This window comes from Rutilus rutilus (assembly GCF_951802725.1).
Source record: "Rutilus rutilus genome assembly, chromosome: 4".
In the NCBI taxonomy this organism is placed as follows: domain Eukaryota; kingdom Metazoa; phylum Chordata; class Actinopteri; order Cypriniformes; family Leuciscidae; genus Rutilus; species Rutilus rutilus.
In genome coordinates, this window is record NC_140212.1 from 47930997 (window position 1) to 47957707 (window position 26711).

At 41.2% G+C, this 26711-nt stretch overlaps 1 protein-coding gene across 2 annotated transcripts in view; it reads left to right on the forward strand.

Annotated features, from left to right (window-relative positions):
• LOC311289924 (uncharacterized protein) overlaps positions 1 to 26711 on the forward strand; it is a 234010-nt gene that overhangs the window by 72407 nt on the left and 134892 nt on the right. For both annotated transcript variants that reach the window (XM_084408198.1, XM_084408199.1), the window contains exon 4: positions 1777 to 1833. In XM_084408198.1, coding sequence (XP_084264324.1) covers positions 1777 to 1833 — 57 coding nt within the window. The remainder of the gene's footprint in view (positions 1 to 1776; positions 1834 to 26711) is intronic.

Sequence of the window (26711 nt, forward strand, 5' to 3'; positions counted from 1 at the left end):
TTTGGGAGGTGCGTAAACGGCGTTTACGTGCGTTTAGCCTCCACTACATCCCTGCTTATTATGTAGCATGTAGCGCACTTCTGTTGAATGCTCTTGATTGCTGATCGTTCACTCTGCACGTGTTATTTGGATTAAAACTAAATCGTATATATAAGTAAAGTAAAACATGAACTGTTACCTGATTAATGTATAACAAGAGGTTCCCTACATTATTACAGGACGTTTGCAAGTCAAGAAGTTTAATGAACGCAAACATCTGTCTGTCTTAGCGAGTATCCTAGTAAACAAAGTCGGTTATATCTCAAGTGACCGTAGCCATGTTCAAATGCGGTCCGTGCGTTCGGTCTTAAAGGGGCAGCAGTCTAATAAACCTGATGCTGTGTTTTAATGTTAATCAAACAAAGGACAAATAAATCACACACTGCTCTTGACTAAATAGGCTACCCTTTACAACTTTACAAAAATATCCATCTATATTTAATTTATACATGAATGAATATGCAATTATTTCACATTTGATTACTTTATTCATATTTCTGTGCCTGTTAGATCTACCCGAAAAACTCTAAAAACACTGTTTATTTCATTTGTAGCTTTTCTTTGTTCTATTGTATTTATTTGTCCTATTTGTAATTCGATTATTTGCTCTTATTTTGTTACTGACTGCTTACTTGTCTTTAATAATGTTTTAAATTCACATTAATTAGGCAGGTAGTTTTTGTTGTATCAAAATTGGATTAAGGGTGTATTCACACCTGCCTTGTTTGGTTCGATTGAATCGAACTCTAGGTTGTTTCCCCCCTTGTTGCGGACCTTTTGGGCAGGTGTGAATACAGCAATCGAACTCTGGTGCGGACTAAACAATCGAACCGAGACCCAGCTGAAGAGGTGGTCTCGGTACGGTTCCAAACAAACTCTGGTACGGTTTGTTTACGGTGTGAACATGAACCGACCCAATTGCAGAAAACTGCGCCTTTTTATTTGACTGCTCTGAGGATACTTAACAAAATGGACATTTTGGCATAATGGTGTCTATTGTTCGTTCAAGCGTGAAAGAGAATTCCAGCGCGCTGTCTGTGCACGCGATACTGTTGCGCGTCTTTCTGCGCGTCGTGTGTGCATCAGGACATTCACAGACAGAGCGTTCTCTTTTGTCTTATCGCGCTTAAATGGTTTAAAAGCTTGTTCTCTCCGCCGGAACCGCCTTGCAGCACATCGTCGTCTTCTCTAAATCCTAATTACAACATCGTATGATGACATTGTATCATATGATGCTCATTAGTTTCTTCATATTGCATTTGTAGAGAATAACACCAAATCAGTAAAATAACAAATATTACATAACAAAATATCTCCATGCTGAGCCTGTTTGTGCACTTCCTGCTTTTCCCTGCTTGAGAATTCCTGTCCAATGAATGGACGACCTTAGCACATCTGTGGATTTGTTTACACATTTTGGTTCACTTGCAAAAAGAGCAGTGTGAAAGCAAACCGTTCCAAACAAAAAAAATCAACATTCTATTTGGTCCGGACCAAAGCAAGTGAACTATCGGACTTTCCTGGTGTGAATACACCCTAAATAATTGATATTTCACTGGTATCTAAACATCTGAACCGCTGACCCGATCCCCAAACTCAGCTGTTCTATCCTGGGTTATAGAATGACTCATAAATAAATAACTACTGGCTTTCAGCCTAAACTTTGCTTTGCTGATGATGTGTTTGTGTGGTTTAATGTCGCTGTATTTTCATTTGATCTCTTTCTCTCTCACACAGCTCAGGCTAAGGGCAGTATTGAGGATCCTGCTCCTGTTGGAGCCAGTTCAACGGAGGGTAAATATTAATACGCAATTTTTTAATGTGTTATTTTTATACAGTCTGAAATAAGTTATGCAAGTAATCATTTGAACTAAATGTTGTCTTTTCAAGTGAGGATTTTTGCAATTCCTCTCATTTTCTCCATCTAATATCATCTAGAACATCATATTAGAAATGTGATAGGAATTGATTCAAGGATAATTAAGTTGGCTTGAGAAAGCCAACTTACTGAAATCCTATTTAAACTTATTAAGTTGGCTTGAGAGAGCCAACATATTGAAATCCTATTTAAACTTATTATTAAGTTGGCTTGAGAGAGCCAACATATTGAAATCCTATTTAAACTTATTATTAATGGTGCTTGCTGAAAGCAAGGCATCATTAGTGTTCTCTTGCATACTTATTATTCTTCTTATTAGTGGTGCTTTTTTGAAAGCATCACTATTGTTATTGCTCATACTTATTATTAGTGGTGCTTTTTTAAAAGCATCACTATTGTTATTGCTCATACTTATTCTTCTTCTTCTTCTTCTTCTTATTATTATTCCGCCCAAAGTTTGGCGCGTAACTCGCCCCGCACCGTTTGTCACAGATCCCTGAGTGAGGTGTCAAATCGACCGGCTCATTGAGGAGAGGTGTGCTATGACTTTTCTAAGCGATCGGATGTACGATGTTCGCACAGCGGACGAAAAAGCGGCCAAAAAAGTCCCATTGACTTAACATGGGGAGTTCTAAAAACATTTGAATCCCAACCGACGTTTTCACACACACAGACTCCAAAGGGCCTGTCACCCCTGCATCTCTCCCTCTCTCTCTCCCTCAGAGGATTTATATTATCAAGCAGCCAATAAGTAATGGCATAAAATCTTCATAGCCACACCCTAGCAACCAGTTTTAGCACCCTAGCAACCACTAAGAGCTCCCTAGCAACCACCCTAAACCAAAAAAAAACATTTTTTTAAATTTTTTGTATTTTTTAAAGCAATTTTACTCTCGTGGCCTTGCGATATCGCTCCATGCTTGTGCCTATTCGGCCATAGGCACGAGGCCGCAGGCCGAGTGCCGTACTGAAGGCACTCGTTATTAAAGATTTTAAGAACTCTATAAAAACTCCATAGTAACCATATTTGACAACTACCAACCACCTAGTAACACCATAGCAACTAACAAAAATACCTTAGCAACCACCCTGAACACCCTAGCAACGTCTAGAAATGCTCTAGTAACCACCAAAAAACTCTAGCAACCACCCAGAACACCCTAGCAACTGCCTAGCAACCACCCAGAACATTCAGCATCTTGCTAAAAACATGCTATCAACATGCTAATCATGCTAGCATCATGCTAGCAACATGCTAATCAAGCTAGCATAATGCTAGCAACATGCTAATCATGTTAGCATCTAGCTAAAAACATGCTAGCAACATGCTAATCATGTTAGCATTATGCTAGCAACATGCTAATCGTGCTAGCATTGTGCTAATCATGCTAGCATTATGCTAGCAACATGCTAATCAAGCTAGCATCATGCTAGCAACATGCTAATCATGCTAGCATTATGCTAGCAACATGCTAATCATGTTAGCATCTAGCTAAAAACATGCTAGCAAAATGCTAATCATGCTAGCATCTTGTTAAAAGCATGCTAATCATGCTAGCATCATCCAACCAACATGCTAATCATGCTAGCAACATGCTAATCCTGCTAGCATCATTCTAACAACATGTTAATCATAATAAATCATGCTGGAATGTGGTAAATCGTAGTAAATCATCTTAGAAACATGGTAAATCATGGTAAATGATGTTAAAATGTGGTATATCATGGTATCACAACATGTCAATTGTGTTAGCATCTGCCCAGTGGCGAATTTTGCCACTGCAAGCACCACTTCACATTTTCTTCAGGAAATGTACATTCTAGTGTTGTGATTACTATTCACCTAGACAAAACTTCGGCGCGTAACTCGCCCCACACCGTTTGTCACAGACCCCTGAATGAGGTGTCAAATCAACCGGTTTATTGAGGAAAGGTGTGCTATGACTTTTATAAGCGATCGGGTGTAAGATGTTCGTCTGGCGGGCGAAAAATTAGCCGGAAAATGTCCCATAGACTTAACATAGGCACAAAATTAGCAAAATCATATCTTTGGCTCAGAAGGTCATAGAGCCGTGGGGTTGGGCTCTTTTGATTCATCCTATCAAGCAGCCAATAAGTAGTGACATAACAACTTCATAGCCACGCCCTAGAAACCAGTTACAGGCCCCTAGCAACCACTGAACAACATTTACAAGCCATATCTCAGCAACAAAACATTGTAAAAACACAGAGTTGGGCATTTTTTGACCCAGACCTGCAAATACTCTTTAAATATTACCCTATAAACTGTATAAACAAACCTTAGCAACCATTTGGAGTACCCTAGCAACCGTACAAACACATGAATGAGCTATATCTCAGCACCAGAACATCGCATAGACATTGGGGTGTGCTTGTTTGTTTCGGTTGGGAAACCAGTCTGTAAATATCATAGTGGTAACTGTGTAACCACACCTTAGCAACCGTTTAAAGCTACCTAGCAACCATATTGCAACATATAGAAGCCATATTTAAGCTCCACAACATTGTACAGACATGGCTGTTGGCTCGTATGCAATCATGTACAACACCGTAGCAACCGAGTGGCGAATTTTGCCACTGCAAGCACCACTTCACATTTTCTTCAGGAAATGTACATTCTAGTGTTGTGATTACTATTCACCTAGACAAAACTTCGGCGCGTAACTCGCCCCACATCGTTTGTCACAGACCCCTGAATGAGGTGTCAAATCGACCGGTTTATTGAGGAGAGGTGTGCTATGACTTTTATAAGCTATTGGGTCTACGATGTTCGTCTGGCGGGCGAAAAATAAGCTGAAAAATGTCCCATAGACTTAACATTGGCACAAAATTTGTAAAATCATATCTTTGGCTCAGAAGGTCATAGAGGCTTGGGGTTGGGCTCTTTTGATTCGTCCAATCAAGCAGCCAATAAGTAGTGACATAACAACTTCATAGTCACGCCCTAGCAACCAGTTACAGGCCCCTAGCAACCATTGAACAACATTTACAAGCCATATCTCAGCAACAAAACATTGTAAAAACACAGAGTTGGGCATTTTTTGACCCAGACTTGCAAATACTCTTTAAATATTACCACATAAATTGTATAAACAAACCTTAGCAACCATTTGGAGTACCCTAGCAACCATACAAACACATGAATGAGCTATATCTCAGCACCAGAACATCGTATAGACATGGGGGTCTGTTTGCATGTTTCGGTTGGGAAACCAGTCTGTAAATATCATCATGGTAACTGTGTAACCACACCTTAGCAACCGTTTAAAGCTACCTAGCAACCATATTGCAACATATAGAAGCCATATTTCAGCTCCACAACATCGTACAGACATGGTTGTTGGCTCGTATGCAATCATGTACAACACCCTAGCAACCGGGTGGGGAATTTTGCCACTGCAAGCACCACTTCACATTTTCTTCAGGAAATGTACATTCTAGTGTTGTGATTACTATTCACCTAGACAAAACTTCGGCGCGTAACTCGCCCCACACCGTTTGTCACAGACCCCTGAATGAGGTGTCAAATCGACCGGTTTATTGAGGAGAGGTGTGCTATGACTTTTATAAGCGATCGGGTGTAAAATGTTCGTCTGGTGGGCGAAAAATTAGCCGAAAAATGTCCCATAGACTTAACATAGGCACAAAATTTGCAAAATCATATCTTTGGCTCAGAAGGTCATAGAGCCTTGGGGTTGGGCTCTTTTGATTCGTCCTATCAAGCAGCCAATAAGTAGTGACATAATAACTTCATAGCCACGCCCTAGCAACCAGTTACAGGCCCCTAGCAACCATTGAACAACATTTACAAGCCATATCTCAGCAACAAAACATTGTAAAAACACAGAGTTGGGCATTTTTTGACCCAGACTTGCAAATACTCTTTATATATTACCCCATAAACTGTATAAATAAACCTTAGCAACCATTTGGAGTACCCTAGCAACCATACAAACACATGAATGAGCTATATCTCAGCATCAGAACATCGTATAGACATGGGGGTGTGTTTGTTTGTTTTGGTTGGGAAACCAGTCTGTAAATATCATCATGGTAACTGTGTAACCACACCTTAGCAACCGTTTAGAGCCACCTAGCAACCATATTGCAACATATAGAAGCCATTTTTCAGCTCCACAACAGCGTACAGACATGGTTGTTGGCTCGTATGCAATCATGTACAACATCCTAGCAACCGAGTGGCGAGTTTTGCCACTGCAAGCACCACTTCACATTTTCTTCAGGAAATGTACATTCTAGTTCTTTTTATTATTATTCTTCCACACAAAAGTTTGGCGCGAAACTCGCCCCGCACCGTTTGTCACAGACCCCTGAGTGAAGTGTCAAATCGACCGGCTCATTGAGGAGAGGTGTGCTATGACTTTTCTAAGCGATCGGGTGTACGATGTTCGCACAGCGGACGAAAAAGCGGCCAAAAAAGTCCCCATTGACTTTACATTGGGCATTCTAAAAATATTTGAATCCCAACCGACGTTTTCACACACACACCACTCCAAAGGGCCTGACAGCCCTGCGTCTCTCCCTCTCTCTCTCCCTCAGAGGATTTATATTATCAAGCAGCCAATAAGTAATGGCCTAAAATCTTCATAGCCACACCCTAGCAACCAGTTTTAGCACCCTAGCAACCACTAAGAGCTCCCTAGCAACCACCCTAAACCAAAAAAAAATTTTTTTTTACATTTTTTTGTATTTTTTAACGCAATATTACACTCGTGGCCTTGCGATATTGCTCCATGCTTGTGCCTATTCAGCCATAGGCACGAGGCCGCAGGCCGAGTGCCGTACTGAAGGCACTCGTTATTAAAGATTTTAATAACTCTATAAAAACTCCATAGTAACCATCTTTGACAACTACCAACCACCTAGTAACAAAATAGCAACTACCAAAAATACCTTAGCAACCATCCTGAACACCCTAGCAACGTCTAGAAACGCTCTAGTAGATCATAGAAACACCAAGGTGGTCTCGTTTCACTCAGGGCATCAAATGGCCAATCATGAATCACCTCAACACTTCCTAGCCCCTCCCTAGCAACCATTGTCGAGCACCTTAGCAACCAAAATCCTAGAGGGATATCTTCTATTCTGAATGTCACAGAGGCATGGAAGTTGGTTTATATCATTCATAGTAACAAAAAGCCTTTGCAGTTTCATCAATGGCAGCTGTCAAGCAACTCCATAGCAACCAAACAGATTACCCTAGCAACCAAAATTCAAAGAGGGATATCTTCCATTCTGAATGTCACAGAGGCATGGGAGTTTGTTTATGTCATTCATACTGAAAAGCAGCCTTTGGAGTTCATCATTAGCAGCTGCCAAGCCACTCCATAGCAACCAAACAGAGTACCCTAGCAACTATTTAGCAAGGCCTATATCTCTGTATCAGAGCATCGTATAGAGATGGGGGAAGGTTTATATAATTCAATATTGACAAGAAGCCTTTGGAGTTTCATGATTGGCAGCTGCCAAGCCACTCCCTAGCAACCAATCATAGTACCCTAGCAACCAAAATCCAAAGAGGGATATCTTCCAGTCTGAATGTCACAGAGGCATGGGAGTTGGTTTATATCCTTCATAGTAACAAAAAGCCGTTGCAGTTTCATCAATGGCAGCTGTCAAGCAACTCCATAGCAACCAAACAGATTACCCTAGCAACCAAAATTCAAAGAGGGATATCTTCCATTCTGAATGTCACAGAGGCATGGGAGTTGGTTTATGTCATTCATACTGACAAGAAGCCTTTGGTGTTTCATGATTGGCAGCTGCCAAGCAACTCCATAACAACCAAACAGAGTACCCTAGCAACCAAAATCCAAAGAGGGATCTCTTCCATTCTGAATGTCACAGAGGCATGGGAGTTGGTTTATATCATTCATACTGACAAGAAACCTTTGGAATTTCATCATTGGCAGCTGCCAAGTAACTCCATAGCAACCAAACAGAGTACCCTAGTAACCAAAATCCAAAGAGGGATATCTTCCATTCTGAAAGTCACACAGGCATGGGAGTTGGTTTATATCATTCATAATGACAAGCAGCCTTTGGAGTTTTATGATTGGCACCTGCCAAGTCACTCCCTTGCAACCAAACAGAGGACCCTAGCAACCAAATTCCAAAGAGGGATATCTTCCATTCTGAATGTCACAGAGGCATGGGAGTTGGTTTAAATCATTTATACTGACAATCAGCCTTTGGAGTTTCATCATTGGCACCTGCCAAGTCACTCCCTGGCAACCAAACAGAGGACCCTAGCAACCGTTTATCATGACCCATGTCTCTGCATCAGAACATCACATAGAGATGGGGGTTGGCTCTTTTGTTTTGGTTGGGAAACTGTCTGTAACTATCACCATGGTAACTGATTTCACACCCTAGCAACCGTTTAGAGCCACCTAGCAACCATATTGCAACATATAGAAGCCATATTTCAGCTCCACAACATTGTACAGACATGGTTGTTGGCTCGAATGCAATCATGTACAACACCCTAGCAACCGAGTGCCGAATTTTGCCACTGCAAGCACCACTTCACATTTTCTTCAGGAAATGTACATTCTAGTTAGTGGTGCTTTTTTGAAAGCATCACTATTGTTATTGCTCATACTTATTATTAGTGGTGCTTGCTGAAAGCAAGGCATCACTATTGTTATTGCTCATACTTATTATTATTAGTGGTGCTTGCTGAAAGCAAGGCATCACTATTGTTATTGCTCATACTTATTATTCTTCTTATTATTATTATTCTGGACAAAGTTTGGCGCGTAACTCGCCCCGCACCGTTGGTCTCAGACCCATGAATGAGGTGTCAAATCGACCGGCTCATTAAGGAGAGGTGTGCTATGACTTTTATAAGCGATCGGGGGTGCGGTGTTCGCCCCAGGGGCGAAAAAGCGGCCAAAAAAGTCCCATTGACTTAACATTGCGACGAACTTTGACCACACGTAGCTCTGAGCGAGGATTTCGCAGAAATGTGTGATTTGCCACATTTGAAGAGGCTGACAGGCTCTGTAAGAACATACCTCACAATGGGGTAAAAGTTGCACCCCTGGGGGGCAGGAGATGCCCAAAGTTGCCCCATTGACTTACTATGGGGAAGGAACGTCCCGTGAAACACACATGCTTTTCCTACTATGGTAAATTGCATAGGGACATTGTATTGAACGTAGCTCTGGATCACAGTGTCATAGAGACAAGGGGGAGGGCTCATTTTACTCAGACGACCAATCAGTCTATCAGGATCATTGTGAAGCTATCAAGCCACGCCCTAGCAACCATTTAGAGCCCCTTAGCAACAAATTCCATAGACTTCCATTGAAAGAGTTCAAAGAGATATCTCCAGACTGAATTGTCATAGAAACATGGGGGTGGTCTCATTTGACTCGGGGCAGTAAACAGCCAATCATGAATCACCTCAACACTTCCAAGCCCCTCCCTAGCAACCATTGTCGAGCACCTTATCAACCAAAATCCAAAGAGGGATATCTTCCATTCTGAATGTCACAGAGGCATGGGAGTTGGTTTATATCATTCATACTGACAAGAAGCCTTTGGAATTTCATCATTGGCAGCTGCCAAGTAACTCCATAGCAACCAAACAGAGTACCCTAGCAACCAAAATCCAAAGAGGCATATCTTCCATTCTGAATGTTACAGAGACATGGGAGTTGGTTTATATCATTCATAGTGACAAGAAGCCTTTGCAGTTTCATCATTGGCATCTGCCAAGCCACTCCATAGCAACCAAACAGAGTACCCTAGCAACCAAAATCCAAATAGGGATATCTGCCATTCTGAATGTCACAGAGAAATGAGAGTTGGTTTATATCATTCATAGTGACAAGAAGCCTTTGCAGTTTCATCATTGGCAACTGCCAAGCCACTCCCTAGCAACCAAACAGAGTACCCTAGCAACCGTTTAGCAAAACGAATATCTCTGTATCAGAACATCGTATAGAGATGGGAGTTGGTTTATATCATTCATACTGACAAGCAGCCTTTGGAGTTTCATGATTGGCAGCTGCCAAGCCACTCCCTAGCAACCAACAGAGTACCCTAGCAACCAAAATACAAAGAGGCATATCTTCCATTCTGAATGTCACAGAGGCATGGGAGTTGGTTTATATCATTCATACTGACAAGAACAGTTTGCAGTTTCATCATTGGCAGCTGCAAAGCAACTCCATAGCAACCAAACAGATTACCCTAGCAACCAAAATCCAAAGAGGGATATCTTCCATTCTGAATGTCACACAGGTATGGGAGTTGGTTTATATCATTCATACTGACAAGCAGCCTTTGGAGTTTCATGATTGGCAGCTGCCAAGCCACTCCCTAGCAACCAAACAGAGTACCCTAGCAACCAAAATCCAAAGAGGGATATCTTCCATTCTGAATGTCACAGTGGCATGGGAGTTGGTTTATATCATTCATATTGACAAGCAGCCTTTTAGTTTCATGATTGACAGCTGCCAAGACACTCCCTAGCAACCAAACAGAGTACCCTAGCAACCAAAATCCAAAGAGGGATATCTTCCATTCTGAATGTCAGAGAGGCATGGGAGTTGGTTTATATCATTCATAGTGACAAGAAGCCTTTGGAATTGCATCATTGGCAGCTGCCAAGTAACTCCATAGCAACCAAACAGAGTACCCTAGCAACCAATATCCAAAGAGGCATATCTTCCATTCTGAATGTCACAGAGGCATGGGAGTTGGATTATATAATTCATACTGACAAGAAGCCTTTGGAATTTCATCATTGACAGCTGACAGGCCACTCCCTTGCAACCAAACAGAGTACCCTAGCAACCAAAATCCAAAGAGGCATATCTTCCATTCTGAATGTCACAGAGGCATGGGAGTTGGTTTATATCATTCATAGAGACAAGAAGCCTTTGGAGTTTCATCATTGGCAGCTGACAAGCCACTCGCTAGCAACCAAATAGAGTACCCTAGCAACCGTTTAGCAAAACATATATCTCTGCATCAGAACATCGTATAGAGATGGAAGTTGGTTTATATCATTCATACTGACAAGAAGCCTTTGCAGTTTCATCATTAGCAGCTGCCAAGCCACTCCCTAGCAACCAAACAGAGTACCCTAGCAACCAAAATCCAAAGAGGGATATCTTCCATTCTGAATTTCACAGAAGCATGGGAGTTGGTTTATATCATTCATAGTGACAAGAAGCCTTTGCAGTTTCATCATTGGCATCTGCCAAGCCACTCCCTAGCAACCAAACAGAGTACCCTAGCAACCAAAATCCAAAGAGGGATATCTTCCAGTCTGAATGTCACAGAGGCATGGGAGTTGGTTTATATCATTCATAGTGACAAGAAGCCTTTGCAGTTTCACCATTGGCAGCTGACAAGCAACTCCATAGCAACCAAACAGAGTACCCTAGCAACCGTTTATCAAGACCCATGTCTCTGCATCAGAACATCGTATAGATATGGGGGTTGGCTCTTTTGTTTCGGTTGGGAAACAGTCTGTAAATATCACCATGGTAACTGTGTATTCACACCCTAGCAACCATTTAGAACCACCTAGCAACCATATTGCAACATATAGAAGCCATATTTCAGCTCCACAACATCGTACAGACATGGTTGTTGGCTCGAATGCAATCATATACAACACCCTAGCAACCGAGTGGAGAGTTTTGCCACTGCAAGCACCACTTCACATTTTCTTCAGGAAATGTACATTCTAGTGTTGTGATTACTATTCCCCTGGACAAAACTTTGGCGCGTAACTCGCCCCCCACCGTTTGTCACAGACCCCTGAATGAGGTGTCAAATCGACCGGTTTATTGAGGAAAGGTGTGCTATGACTTTTATAAGCGATCGGGTGTAAGATGTTCGTCTGGCGGGCGAAAAATTAGCCGAAAAATGTCCCATAGACTTAACATAGGCACAAAATTTGCAAAATCATATCTTTGGCTCAGAAGGTCATAGAGCCTTGGGGTTGGGCTCTTTTGATTCATCCTATCAAGCAGCCAATAAGTAGTGACATAACAACGTCATAGCCACGCCCTAGAAACCAGTTACAGGCCCCTAGCAACCATTGAACAACATTTACAAGCCATATCTCAGCAACAAAACATTGTAAAAACACAGAGTTGGGCATTTTTTGACCCAGACCTGCAAATACTCTTTAAATATTACCCCATAAACTGTATAAACAAACCTTAGCAACCATTTGGAGTACCCTAGCAACCGTACAAACACATGAATGAGCTATATCTCAGCACCAGAACATCATATAGACATGGGGGTGTGCTTGTTTGTTTCGGTTGGGAAACCAATCTGTAAATATCATCATGGTAACTGTGTAATCACACCTTAGCAACCGTTTAAAGCTACCTAGCAACCATATTGCAATATATAGAAGCCATATTTCAGCTCCACAACATCGTACAGACATGGTTGTTGGCTCGTATGCAATCATGTACAACACCGTAGCAACCGAGTGGTGAATTTTGCCACTGCAAGCACCACTTCACATTTTCTTCAGGAAATGTACATTCTAGTGTTGTGATTACTATTCACCTAGACAAAACTTTGGCGCGTAACTCGCCCTGCACCGTTTCTCGTAGACCCATGAATGAGGTGTCAAATCGACCGGTTTATTTTGGTGAGGTGTGCTATGACTTTTATAAGCGATCGGGTCTACGATGTTCGTCTGGCGGGCGAAAAATAAGCCGAAAAATGTCCCATAGTCTTAACATTGGCACAAAATTTGTAAAATCATATCTTTGGCTCAGAAGGTCATAGAGGCTTGGGGGTGGGCTCTTTTGATTCGTCCTATCAAGCAGCCAATAAGTAATGACATAAAAACTTCATAGTCATGCCCTAGCAACCAGTTACAGGCCCCTAGCAACCATTGAACAACATTTACAAGCCATATCTCAGCAACAAAACATTGTAAAAACACAGAGTTGGGCATTTTTTGACCCAGACTCCCATACACTCTTTAAATATTACCCCATAAATTGTATAAACAAACCTTAGCAACCATTTGGAGTACCCTAGCAACCGTACAAACACATGAATGGGCTATATCTCATCACCAGAACATTGTATAGACATGGGGGTGTGTTTGTTTGTTTCGGTTGGGAAACCAGTCTGTAAATATCATCATGGTAACTGTGTAGCCACACCCTAGCAACCGTTTAGAGCCACCTAGCAACCATATTGCAACATATAGAAGCCATATTTCAGCTCCACAACATCGTACAGACATGGTTGTTGGATCGTATGCAATCATGTACAACACCCTAGCAACCGAGTGGCGAGTTTTGCCACTGCAAGCACCACTTCACATTTTCTTCAGGAAATGTACATTCTAGTTTTTATTATTATTATTCTTCCACACAAAAGTTTGGCGCGTAATGCGCCCCGCACCGTTTGTCACAGACCCCTGAGTGAGGTGTCAAATCGACCGGCTCATTGAGGAGAGGTGTGCTATGACTTTTATAAGCGATCGGGGGGGCGGGGTTTGCCCCAGGGGCGAAAAAGCGGCCCAAAAAGTCCCATTGACTTAACATTGCGACGAACTTTGAGCACTCATAGCTCTGAGCGAGGATTTTGCAGAAACGTGTGATTTGCCATATTTGAAGAGGCTGACAGGCTCTGTAAGAACATACCTCACAAAGGGGTAAAAGTTGCACCCCTGGGGGGCAGGAGCGTCCCAAAGTTGCCCCATTGACTTACTATGGGGAAGGAATGTCCCGTGAAACACATGCTTTTCCTACTATGGTAAATTGCATAGGGATTTTGTAATGAACGTAGCTCTGGATCACAGTGTCATAGAGACAAGGGGGTGGGCTAATTTTACTCAGACGACCAATCAGTCTCTCAGGATCATTGTGAAGCTATCAAGCCACGCCCTAGCAACCATTTAGAGCACCTTAGCAACAAGTCCCTTAGACTTCCATTAAAAGAGTTCAAAGGGATATCTCCGGACTGAATTGTCATAGAAACTTGAGGGTGGTCTCGTTTGACTTGGGGCAGCAAACAGCCAATCATGAATCACCTCAACTCTTCCTAGCCCCTCCCTAGCAACCATTGTCGAGCACCTTAGCAACCAAAATCCTAGAGGGATATCTTCCATTCTGAATGTCACAGAGGCATGGGAGTTGGTTTATATCATTTATAGTGACAAGAAGCCTTTGCAGTTTCATCATTGGCAGCTGTCAAGTAACTCCATAGCAACCAAACAGAGTACCCTAGCAACCAAATTCCAAAGAGGGATATCTTCTATTCTGAATGTCACAGAGGCATGGGAGCTGGTTTATACCATACATACTGACAAGCAGCCTTTGGAGTTTCATCATTGGCAGCTGCCAAACCACTCCATAGCAACCAAACAGAGTACCCTAGCAACTATTTAGCAATACCTCTATCTCTGTATCAGAACATTGTATAGAGATGGGGGTTGGTTTATATCATTCATAGTGACAAGAAGCCTTTGGGGTTTCATGATTGGCAGCTGCCAAGCCACTCCCTAGCAACCAAACAGAGTTCCCTAGCAACCGTTTTGCAAGACCTATATCTCTGCATCAGAACATCGTATAGAGATGGGGGTTGGTTTATATCTTTAATACTGACAAGAAGCCTTTGCAGTTTCATCATTAGCAGCTGCCAATCAACTCCATAGCAACCAAACAGAGAACCCTAGCAACCAAAATCCAAAGAGGGATATCTTCCATTCTAAATGTCACAGAGGCATGGGAGTTGGATTATACCATTCATAGTGACAAGAAGCCTTTGCAGTTTCATCATTGGCAGCTGCCAAGCCACTCCCTAGCAACCATTGTCGAGCACCTTAGCAACCAAAACCATAGAGGGACATCTTCCATTTTGAATGTCACAGAGGCATGGGAGTTGGTTTATATCATTCATACTGACAAGCAGACTTTGGAGTTTCATGATAGGCAGTTGCCAAGCCACTCCATAGCAACAAAACAGAATGCCCTAGCAACCAAACTTCAAAGAGGGATATCTTCCATTCTGAATGTCACAGATGCATGGGAGTTGGTTTATATCATTCATAGTGACAAGAAGCATTTGCAGTTTCATCATTGGAAGCTGTCAAGCAACTCCATAGCAACCAAACAGAGTACCCTAGTAACCAAAATCCAAAGAGGAATATCTTCCATTCTGAAAGTCACACAGGCATGAGAGTTGGTTTATATCATTCATACTGACAAGCAACCTTTGGAGTTTCATGATAGGCAGTTGCCAAGCCACTCCATAGCAACAAAACAGAATGCCCTAGCAACCAAACTTCAAAGAGGGATATCTTCGATTCTGAATGTCACAGAGACATGGGAGTTGGATTATATCATTCATACTGACAAGAAGCCTTTGGAATTTCGTCATTGGCAGCTGCCAAGCCTCTCCCTAGCAACCATTGTCGAGCACCTTAGCAACCAAAATCCAAAGAGGGATATCTTCCATTCTGAATTTCACAGAGGCATGGGAGTTGGTTTATATCATTCATAGTGACAAGAAGCCTTTGCAGTTTCATCATTGGCAGCTGCCAAGCCACTCCCTAGCAACCAAACAGAGTACCCTATCAACCAAAATCCAAAGAGGGATATCTTCCATTCTGAATGTCACAGAGGCATGGGAGTTGGTTTATATCATTCACAGTGACAAGACGCCTTTGCAGTTTCATCATTGGCAGCTGCCAAGCAACTCCATGGCAACCAAACAGAGTACCCTAGCAACCAAAATCCAAAGAGGGATATCTTCCATTCTGAATGTCACAGAGGCATGGGATTTGGTTTGAATCATTCATACTGACAAGCAGCCTTTGGAGTTTCATGATTGGCAGCTGCCGAACCACTCCTTAGCAACCAAACAGAGGACCCTAACAACCGTTTATCAAGACCCATGTCTCTGCATCAGAACATCGTATAGAGATGGGGGTTGGCTCTTTTGTTTTGGTTGGGAAACAGTCTGTAACTATCACCATGGTAACTGAATTCACACCCTAGCAACCGTTTAGAGCCACCTAGCAACCATATTGCAACATATAGAAGCCATATTTCAGCTCCACAACATCGTACAGACATGGTTGTTGGCTCGAATGCAATCATGTACAACACCCTAGCAACCAAGTGGAGAGTTTTGCCACTGCAAGCACCACTTCACATTTTCTTCAGGAAATGTACATTCTAGTTCTTCTTATTATTATTATTCTGGACAAAGTTTGGCGCGTAACTCGCCCCGCACCGTTTGTGTCAGACCCCTGACAGAGGTGTCAAATCGACCGGCTCATTGAGGAGAGGTGTGCTATGACTTTTATAAGCGATCGGGGGTATGATGTTCGCCCCAGGGGCAAAAAAGCAGCCAAAAAAGTCCCATAGACTTAACATTGCAACGAACTTTGAGCACTCATAGCTCTGAGCGAGGATTTCGCAGAAACATGTAATTTGCCACATTTGAAGAGGCTGACAGGCTCTGTAGGAACATACCTCACTATGGGGTAAAAGTTGCACCCCTGGGGGGCAGGAGCGTCCCAAAGTTGCCCCATTGACTTACTATGGGGAAGGAACGCCCCGTGAAACACACATGCTTTTCCTACTATGGTAAATTGCATAGGGATTTTGTATTGAAGATAGCTCTGCATCACAGTGTCATAGAGACAAGGGGGCGGGCTCATTTTACTCAGACGACCAATCAGTCTCTCAGGATCATTGTAAAGCTATCAAGCCACGCCCTAGCAACCATTTAGAGCACCTTAGCAACAAGTCCCATAGACTTCCATTGAAAGATATCAAAGGGATATCTCCGGACTGAATTGTCATAGAAACATGGGGGTGGTCTCATTTGACTTGGGCCAGCAAACAGCCAATCATGAATCACCTCAACACTTCCTAGCCCCTCCCTAGCAACCATTGTCGAACACCTTAGCAACCAAAATCCAAAGAGGGATATCTTCCATTCTGAATGTCACAGAGGCATGGGAGTTGGTTTATATCATTCATAGTGACAAGAAGCCTTTGCAGTTTCATCATTGGCATCTGCCAAGCCACTCCATAGCAACAAAACAGAGTACCCTAGCAACCAAAATCCAAAGAGGTATATCTGCCATTCTGAATGTCACAGAGAAATGGGAGTTGGTTTATATCATTCATAGTGACAAGAAGCCTTTGCAGTTGTATCATTGGCAACTGCCAAGCCACTCCCTAGCAACCAAACAGAGTACCCTAGCAACCGTTTAGCAAAACGAATATCTCTGTATCAGAACATCGTATAGAGATGGGAGGTAGTTTATATCATTCATACTGACAAGCAGCCTTTGGAGTTTCATGATTTGCAGCTGCCAAGCCACTCCCTAGCAACCAAACAGAGTACCCTAGCAACCAAAATACAAAGAGGGATATCTTCCATTCTGAATGTCACAGAGGCATTGAAGTTGGTTTATATCATTTATAATGACAAGGAGCCTTTGCAGTTTCATCATTGGCAGCTGCCAAGCCACTCCCTAGCAACCAAACAGAGTACCCTAGCAACCGTTTAGCAAGATCTATATCTCTGCATCAGAACATCGTATAGAGATGGGAGTTGGTTTATATCATTCATACTGACAAGAAGCCTTTGGAGTTTCATCATTGGCAGCTGCCTAGCAACTCCATAGCAACCAAATAGAGTACCCTAGCAACCATTTTACAAGACCTACATCTCTGCATCAGAATATTGTATAGAGATGGGGGTTGGCTCATTAGTTTCGGTTGGAAAACAGTCTGTAAATATCACCATGGTAACTGTGTATTCACACCCTAGCAACAGTTTAGAGCCACCTAGCAACCCTATTGCAACATATAGAAGCCATATTTTAGCTCCACAACATCGTACAGACATGGTTGTTGGCTCGTATGCAATCATGTACAACACCCTAGCAACCGAGTGGCGAGTTTTGCCACTGCAAGCACCACTTCACATTTTCTTCAGGAAATGTACATTCTAGTTAGTGGTGCTTGCTGAAAGCAAGGCATCACTATTGTTATTGCTCATACTTATTATTCTTATTATTATTATTATTCTGGACAAAGTTTGGCGCGTAACTCGCCCCGCACCGTTTGTCTCAGAGCCATGAATGAGGTGTCAAATCGACCGGCTCATTAAGGAGAGGTGTGCTATGACTTTTATAAGCGATCAGGGGTGCGGTGTTCGCCCCAGGGGCGAAAAAGCGGCCAAAAAAGTCCCATTGACTTAACATTGCGACGAACTTTGACCACACGTAGCTCTGAGCGAGGATTTCGCAGAAATGTGTGATTTGCCACATTTGAAGAGGCTGACAGGCTCTGTAAGAACATACCTCACAATGGGGTAAAAGTTGCACCCCTGGGGGGCAGGAGATGCCCAAAGTTGCCCCATTGTCTTACTATGGGGAAGGAACGTCCCGTGAAACACACATGCTTTTCCTACTATGGTAAATTGCATAGGGACTTTGTATTGAACGTAGCTCTGGATCACAGTGTCATAGAGACAAGGGGGAGGGCTCATTTTACTCAGACGACCAATCAGTCTCTCAGGATCATTGTGAAGCTATCAAGCCACGCCCTAGCAACCATTTAGAGCCCCTTAGCAACAAGTTCCATAGACTTCCATTGAAAGAGTTCAAAGAGATATCTCCAGACTGAATTGTCATAGAAACATGGGGGTGGTCTCATTTGACTCGGGGCAGTAAACAGCCAATCATGAATCACCTCAACACTTCCAAGCCCCTCCCTAGCAACCATTGTCGAGCACCTTAGCAACCAAAATCCAAAGAGGGATATCTTCCATTCTGAATGTCACAGAGGCATGGGAGTTGGTTTATATCATTCATACTGACAAGAAGCCTTTGGAATTTCATCATTGGCAGCTGCCAAGTAACTCCATAGCAACCAAAGAGAGTATCCTAGCAACCGTTTAGCAAAACGTATATCTCTGCATCAAAACATAGTATAGAGATGGGACTTGGCTCTTTTGACTAAATCATGGTAAACTATGGTAAATCAACCTTGAATCATAGTAAATCATACTAAAACATGGTAAATCATGGTATACTATAGTAAATCATAGTACACTATGGTAAATCGTGGTAAATCATGGTAAACTATGGTAAATCATGCTACAATCATAGTAAATCATACTTGAACATGGTAAATCATGGTATACTATAGTAAATCATGGTAAACTATGGTAAATCATGGTAAACTATGGTAAATCATGGTAAACTATGATAAATCATGCTAGAATCAGTAAATCATAATTGAACATGGTATATCATGGTATACTATAGTAAATCATGGTATACTATAGTAAATCATGGTAAACTATGGTAAATCGTGGTAAATCGTGGTAAACTATGGTAAATCATGGTAAACTATGGTAAATCATGCTAGAATCAGTAAATCATACTTGAACATGGTAAATCATGGTATACTATAGTAAATCATGGTAAACTATAGTAAATCGTGGTAAATCATGGTAAACTATGGTAAATCATGCTAGAATCATAGTAAATCATACTTGAACATGGTAAATCATGGTATACTATAGTAAATCATGGTAAACTATGGTAAATCATGCTAAAATCAGTAAATCAGACTTGAACATGGTAAATCATGATATACTATAGTAAATCATGGTAAACTATGCTAAATCGTGGTAAATCATGGTAAACTATAGTAAATCATGGTAAACTATGGTAAATTATGCTAGAATCAGTAAATCATACTTGAACATGGTAAATCATAGTATACTATAGTAAATCATGGTAAACTATGGTAAATGATCCTAGAATCATAGTAAATCATACTAAAACATGGTAAATCATGGTATACTATAGTAAATCATAGTAAACTATGGTAAATCGTGGTAAATCATGGTATACTATAGTAAATCATGGTAAACTATGGTAAATCATGGTAAACTATGATAAATCATGCTAGAATCAGTAAATCATACTGGAACATGGTAAATCATGGTATACTATAGTAAATCATGGTAAATCGTGGTAAATCATGGTAAACTATGGTAAATCATGCTAGAATCAGTAAATCATACTTGAACATGGTAAATCATGGTATACTATAGTAAATCATGGTAAAGTATGGTAAATCGTGGTAAATCATGGTAAACTATGGTAAATCATGCTAGAATCAGTAAATCATATTTGAACATGGTAAATCATGGTATACTATAGTAAATCATGGTAAACTATGGTAAATCGTGGTAAATAATGGTAAACTATGGTAAATCATGGTAAACTATGGTAAATCATGCTAGAATCAATAAATCATACTTGAACATGGTAAATCATGGTAAACTATGGTAAATCGTGGTGAACTATGGTAAATCATGGTAAACTATGGTAAATCATGGTAAACTATGATAAATCATGCTAGAATCATAGTAAATCATACTTGAACATGGTAAATCATGGTATACTATAGTAAATCATGGTAAACTATGGTAAATCATGGTAAATCATGCTAGAATCAGTAAATTATAATAGAACATGGTAAATCGTGGTATACTATTGTAAATCATGGTAAACTATAGTAAATCGTGGTAAATTGTGGTAAATTGTGGTAAACTATGGTAAATCATGCCTGAATCAGTAAATCATACTTGCACATGGTAAATCATGGTATACTATAGTAAATCATGGTAAACTATGGTAATTAGTGGTAAATCGTTGTAAATCATGGTAAACTATGGTAAATCATGCTAGAATCAGTAAATCATACTTGAACATGGTAAATCATGGTATACTATAGTAAATCATGGTAAACTATGGTAAATCATGGTAAATCATGGTAACTATGATAAATCATGCTAGAATCAGTAAATTATACTAGAACATGGTAAATTGTGGTATACTATAGTAAATCATGGTAAACTATGGTAAATCATGCTAGAATCAGTAAATCATACTTGAACATGGTAAATCATGGTATACTATAATAAATCATGGTAAACTATGGTAAATCGTGGTAAATCATGGTAAACTATGATAAATCATGCTAGAATCAGTAAATCATACTTGAACATGGTAAATCCTGGTATACTATAGTAAATTATGGTAAACTATGGTAAATCGTGGTAAATCATGGTAAACTATGGTAAATCATGCTTGAATCAGTAAATCATACTTGAACATGGTAAATCATGGCATACTATAGTAAATCATGGTAAACTATGGTAAATCATGCTTGAATCAGTAAATCATACTTGAACATGGTAAATCATGGCATACTATAGTAAATCATGGTAAACTATAGTAAATCGTGGTAAATCATGGTAAACTATGGTAAACACCTTAGCAACTGCCTAGCAACCACACTGAATACCCTAGCAACCACTTAGCAACGCCCTAGCAACCACCCAGAATACCTTGGAAACCTCCCAGAACACCATAGCAACCACCTAGTAAAACCCTAGCAACCGTGCCAAATTTTGCCACTGCAAGCACCACTTCACATTTTCTTCAGGAAATGTACATTCTAGTTAGTGGTGCTTGCTGAAAGCAAGGCATCACTATTGTTATCCTCCATACTTATTATTAATGGTGCTTGCTGAAAGCAAGGCATCATTAGTGTTCTCTTGCATACTTATTATTCTTCTTCTTCTTATTATTATTCTGGACAAAGTTTGGCGCGTAACTCGCCCTGCACCGTTGGTCTCAGACCCATGAATGAGGTGTCAAATCGACCGGCTCATTAAGGAGAGGTGTGCTATGACTTTTATAAGCGATCGGGGGTGCGGTGTTCGCCCCAGGGGCGAAAAAGCGGCCAAAAAAGTCCCATTGACTTAACATTGCGACGAACTTTGACCACACGTAGCTCTGAGCGAGGATTTCGCAGAAATGTGTGATTTGCCACATTTGAAGAGGCTGACAGGCTCTGTAAGAACATACCTCACAATGGGGTAAAAGTTGCACCCCTGGGGGGCAGGAGATGCCCAAAGTTGCCCCATTGACTTACTATGGGGAAGGAACGTCCCGTGAAACACACATGCTTTTCCTACTATGGTAAATTGCATAGGGACATTGTATTGAACGTAGCTCTGGATCACAGTGTCATAGAGACAAGGGGGAGGGCTCATTTTACTCAGACGACCAATCAGTCTCTCAGGATCATTGTGAAGCTATCAAGCCACGCCCTAGCAACCATTTAGAGCCCCTTAGCAACAAGTTCCATAGACTTCCATTGAAAGAGTTCAAAGAGATATCTCCAGACTGAATTGTCATAGAAACATGGGGGTGGTCTCATTTGACTCGGGGCAGTAAACAGCCAATCATGAATCACCTCAACACTTCCAAGCCCCTCCCTAGCAACCATTGTCGAGCACCTTAGCAACCAAAATCCAAAGAGGGATATCTTCCATTCTGAATGTCACAGAGGCATGGGAGTTGGTTTATATCATTCATACTGACAAGAAGCCTTTGGAATTTCATCATTGGCAGCTGCCAAGTAACTCCATAGCAACCAAACAGAGTACCCTAGCAACCAAAATCCAAAGAGGCATATCTTCCATTCTGAATGTTACAGAGACATGGGAGTTGGTTTATATCATTCATAGTGACAAGAAGCCTTTGCAGTTTCATCATTGGCATCTGCCAAGCCACTCCATAGCAACCAAACAGAGTACCCTAGCAACCAAAATCCAAATAGGGATATCTGCCATTCTGAATGTTACAGAGACATGGGAGTTGGTTTATATCATTCATAGTGACAAGAAGCCTTTGCAGTTTCATCATTGGCAACTGCCAAGCCACTCCCTAGCAACCAAACAGAGTACCCTAGCAACCGTTTAGCAAAACGAATATCTCTGTATCAGAACATCGTATAGAGATGGGAGTTGGTTTATATAATTCATACTGACAAGCAGCCTTTGGAGTTTCATGATTGGCAGCTGCCAAGCCACTCCCTAGCAACCAACAGAGTACCCTAGCAACCAAAATACAAAGAGGCATATCTTCCATTCTGAATGTCACAGACGCATGGGAGTTGGTTTATATCATTCATACTGACAAGAACAGTTTGCAGTTTCATCATTGGCAGCTGCAAAGCAACTCCATAGCAACCAAACAGATTACCCTAGCAACCAAAATCCAAAGAGGGATATCTTCCATTCTGAATGTCACACAGGTATGGGAGTTGGTTTATATCATTCATACTGACAAGCAGCCTTTGGAGTTTCATGATTGGCAGCTGCCAAGCCACTCCCTAGCAACCAAACAGAGTACCCTAGCAACCAAAATCCAAAGAGGGATATCTTCCATTCTGAATGTCACAGTGCCATGGGAGTTGGTTTATATCATTCATATTGACAAGCAGCCTTTTAGTTTCATGATTGACAGCTGCCAAGACACTCCCTAGCAACCAAACAGAGTACCCTAGCAACCAAAATCCAAAGAGGGATATCTTCCATTCTGAATGTCACAGAGGCATGGGAGTTGGTTTATATCATTCATAGTGACAAGAAGCCTTTGGAATTGCATCATTGGCAGCTGCCAAGTAACTCCATAGCAACCAAACAGAGTACCCTAGCAACCAATATCCAAAGAGGCATATCTTCCATTCTGAATGTCACAGAGGCATGGGAGTTGGATTATATAATTCATACTGACAAGAAGCCTTTGGAATTTCATCATTGACAGCTGACAAGCCACTCCCTAGCAACCAAACAGAGTACCCTAGCAACCAAAATCCAAAGAGGCATATCTTCCATTCTGAATGTCACAGAGGCATGGGAGTTGGTTTATATCATTCATAGAGACAAGAAGCCTTTGGAGTTTCATCATTGGCAGCTGACAAGCCACTCGCTAGCAACCAAATAGAGTACCCTAGCAACCGTTTAGCAAAACATATATCTCTGCATCAGAACATCGTATAGAGATGGGAGTTGGTTTATATCATTCATACTGACAAGAAGCCTTTGCAGTTTCATCATTAGCAGCTGCCAAGCCACTCCCTAGCAACCAAACAGAGTACCCTAGCAACCAAAATCCAAAGAGGGATATCTTCCATTCTGAATTTCACAGAAGCATGGGAGTTGGTTTATATCATTCATAGTGACAAGAAGCCTTTGCAGTTTCATCATTGGCATCTGCCAAGCCACTCCATAGCAACCAAACAGAGTACCCTAGCAACCAAAATCCAAAGAGGGATATCTGCCATTCTGAATGTCACAGAGAAATGAGAGTTGGTTTATATCATTCATACTGACACGAAGCCTTTGCAGTTTCATCATTGGCAGCAGCCAAGCCACTCCCTAGCAACCAAACAGAGTACCCTAGCAACCGTTTAGCAAAACGTATATCTCTGCATCAGAACATCGTATAGAGATGGGAGTTGGTTTATATCATTCATGCTGACAAGAAGCCTTTGCAGTTTCATCATTAGCAGCTGCCAAGCAACTCCCTAGCAACCAAACAGAGTACCCTAGCAACCAAAATCCAAAGAGGGATATCTTCCAGTCTGAATGTCACAGAGGCATGGGAGTTGGTTTATATAATTCATAGTGACAAGAAGCCTTTGCAGTTTCACCATTGGCAGCTGACAAGCAACTCCATAGCAACCAAACAGAGTACCCTAGCAACCGTTTATCAAGACCCATGTTGTATAGAGATGGGGGTTGGCTCTTTTGTTTCGGTTGGGAAACAGTCTGTAAATATCACCATGGTAACTGTGTATTCACACCCTAGCAACCATTTAGAACCACCTAGCAACCATATTGCAACATATAGAAGCCATATTTCAGCTCCACAACATCGTACAGACATGGTTGTTGGCTCGAATGCAATCATATACAACACCCTAGCAACCGAGTGGAGAGTTTTGCCACTGCAAGCACCACTTCACATTTTCTTCAGGAAATGTACATTCTAGTTATTATTATTTTTATTCCACTTTTTTTTCGGCGCGTAACTCGTCCCGCACCGTTTGTCACAGACCCATGAATGAGGTGTCAAATCGACCGGCTCATTGAGGAGAGGTGTGCTATGACTTTTATAAGCGATCGGGGGTACGGTGTTCGCCCCAGGGGCAAAAAACGGGCCAAAAAAAACGCATAGACTTAACATTGCAAAAAACTTTGACGAGTCATAGCTCTTAGCGAGGATTTCGCAGAAACGTGTGATTTGCCACATTTGAAGAGGCTGACAGGCTCTGTAAGAACATACCTCACAATGGGGTAAAAGTTGCACCCCTGGGGGGCAGGAGCATCCCAAAGTTGCCCCATTGACTTACTATGGGGAAGGAATGTCCCGTGAAACACACATGCTTTTCCTACTATGGTAAATTGCATAGGGACTTTGTATTGAACGTAGCTCTGGATCACAGTGTCATAGAGACAAGGGGGAGGGCTCATTTTACTCAGACGACCAATCAGTCTCTCAGGATCATTGTGAAGCTATCAAGCCACGCCCTAGCAACCATTTAGAGCCCCTTAGCAACAAGTTCCATAGACTTCCATTGAAAGAGTTCAAAGAGATATCTCCAGACTGAATTGTCATAGAAACATGGGGGTGGTCTCATTTGACTCGGGGCAGTAAACAGCCAATCATGAATCACCTCAACACTTCCAAGCCCCTCCCTAGCAACCATTGTCGAGCACCTTAGCAACCAAAATCCAAAGAGGGATATCTTCCATTCTGAATGTCACAGAGGCATGGGAGTTGGTTTATATCATTCATACTGACAAGAAGCCTTTGGAATTTCATCATTGGCAGCTGCCAAGTAACTCCATAGCAACCAGGAGAGAGTATCCTAGCAACCGTTTAGCAAAACGTATATCTCTGCATCAAAACATAGTATAGAGATGGGACTTGGCTCTTTTGACTAAATCATGGTAAACTATGGTAAATCAACCTTGAATCATAGTAAATCATACTAAAACATGGTAAATCATGGTATACTATAGTAAATCATAGTACACTATGGTAAATCGTGGTAAATCATGGTAAACTATGGTAAATCATGCTAGAATCATAGTAAATCATAATTGAACATGGTATATCATGGTATACTATAGTAAATCATGGTATACTATAGTAAATCATGGTAAACTATGGTAAATCGTGGTAAATCGTGGTAAACTATGGTAAATCATGGTAAACTATGGTAAATCATGCTAGAATCAGTAAATCATACTTGAACATGGTAAATCATGGTATACTATAGTAAATCATGGTAAACTATAGTAAATCGTGGTAAATCATGGTTAACAATGGTAAATCATGCTAGAATCATAGTAAATCATACTTGAACATGGTAAATCATGGTATACTATAGTAAATCATGGTAAACTATGGTAAATCATGCTAAAATCAGTAAATCAGACTTGAACATGGTAAATCATGGTATACTATAGTAAATCATGGTAAACTATGCTAAATCGTGGTAAATCATGGTAAACTATAGTAAATCATGGTAAACTATGGTAAATTATGCTAGAATCAGTAAATCATACTTGAACATGGTAAATCATAGTATACTATAGTAAATCATGGTAAACTATGGTAAATGATCCTAGAATCATAGTAAATCATACTAAAACATGGTAAATCATGGTATACTATAGTAAATCATAGTAAACTATGGTAAATCGTGGTAAATCATGGTATACTATAGTAAATCATGGTAAACTATGGTAAATCATGGTAAACTATGATAAATCATGCTAGAACCAGTAAATCATACTGGAACATGGTAAATCATGGTATACTATAGTAAATCAT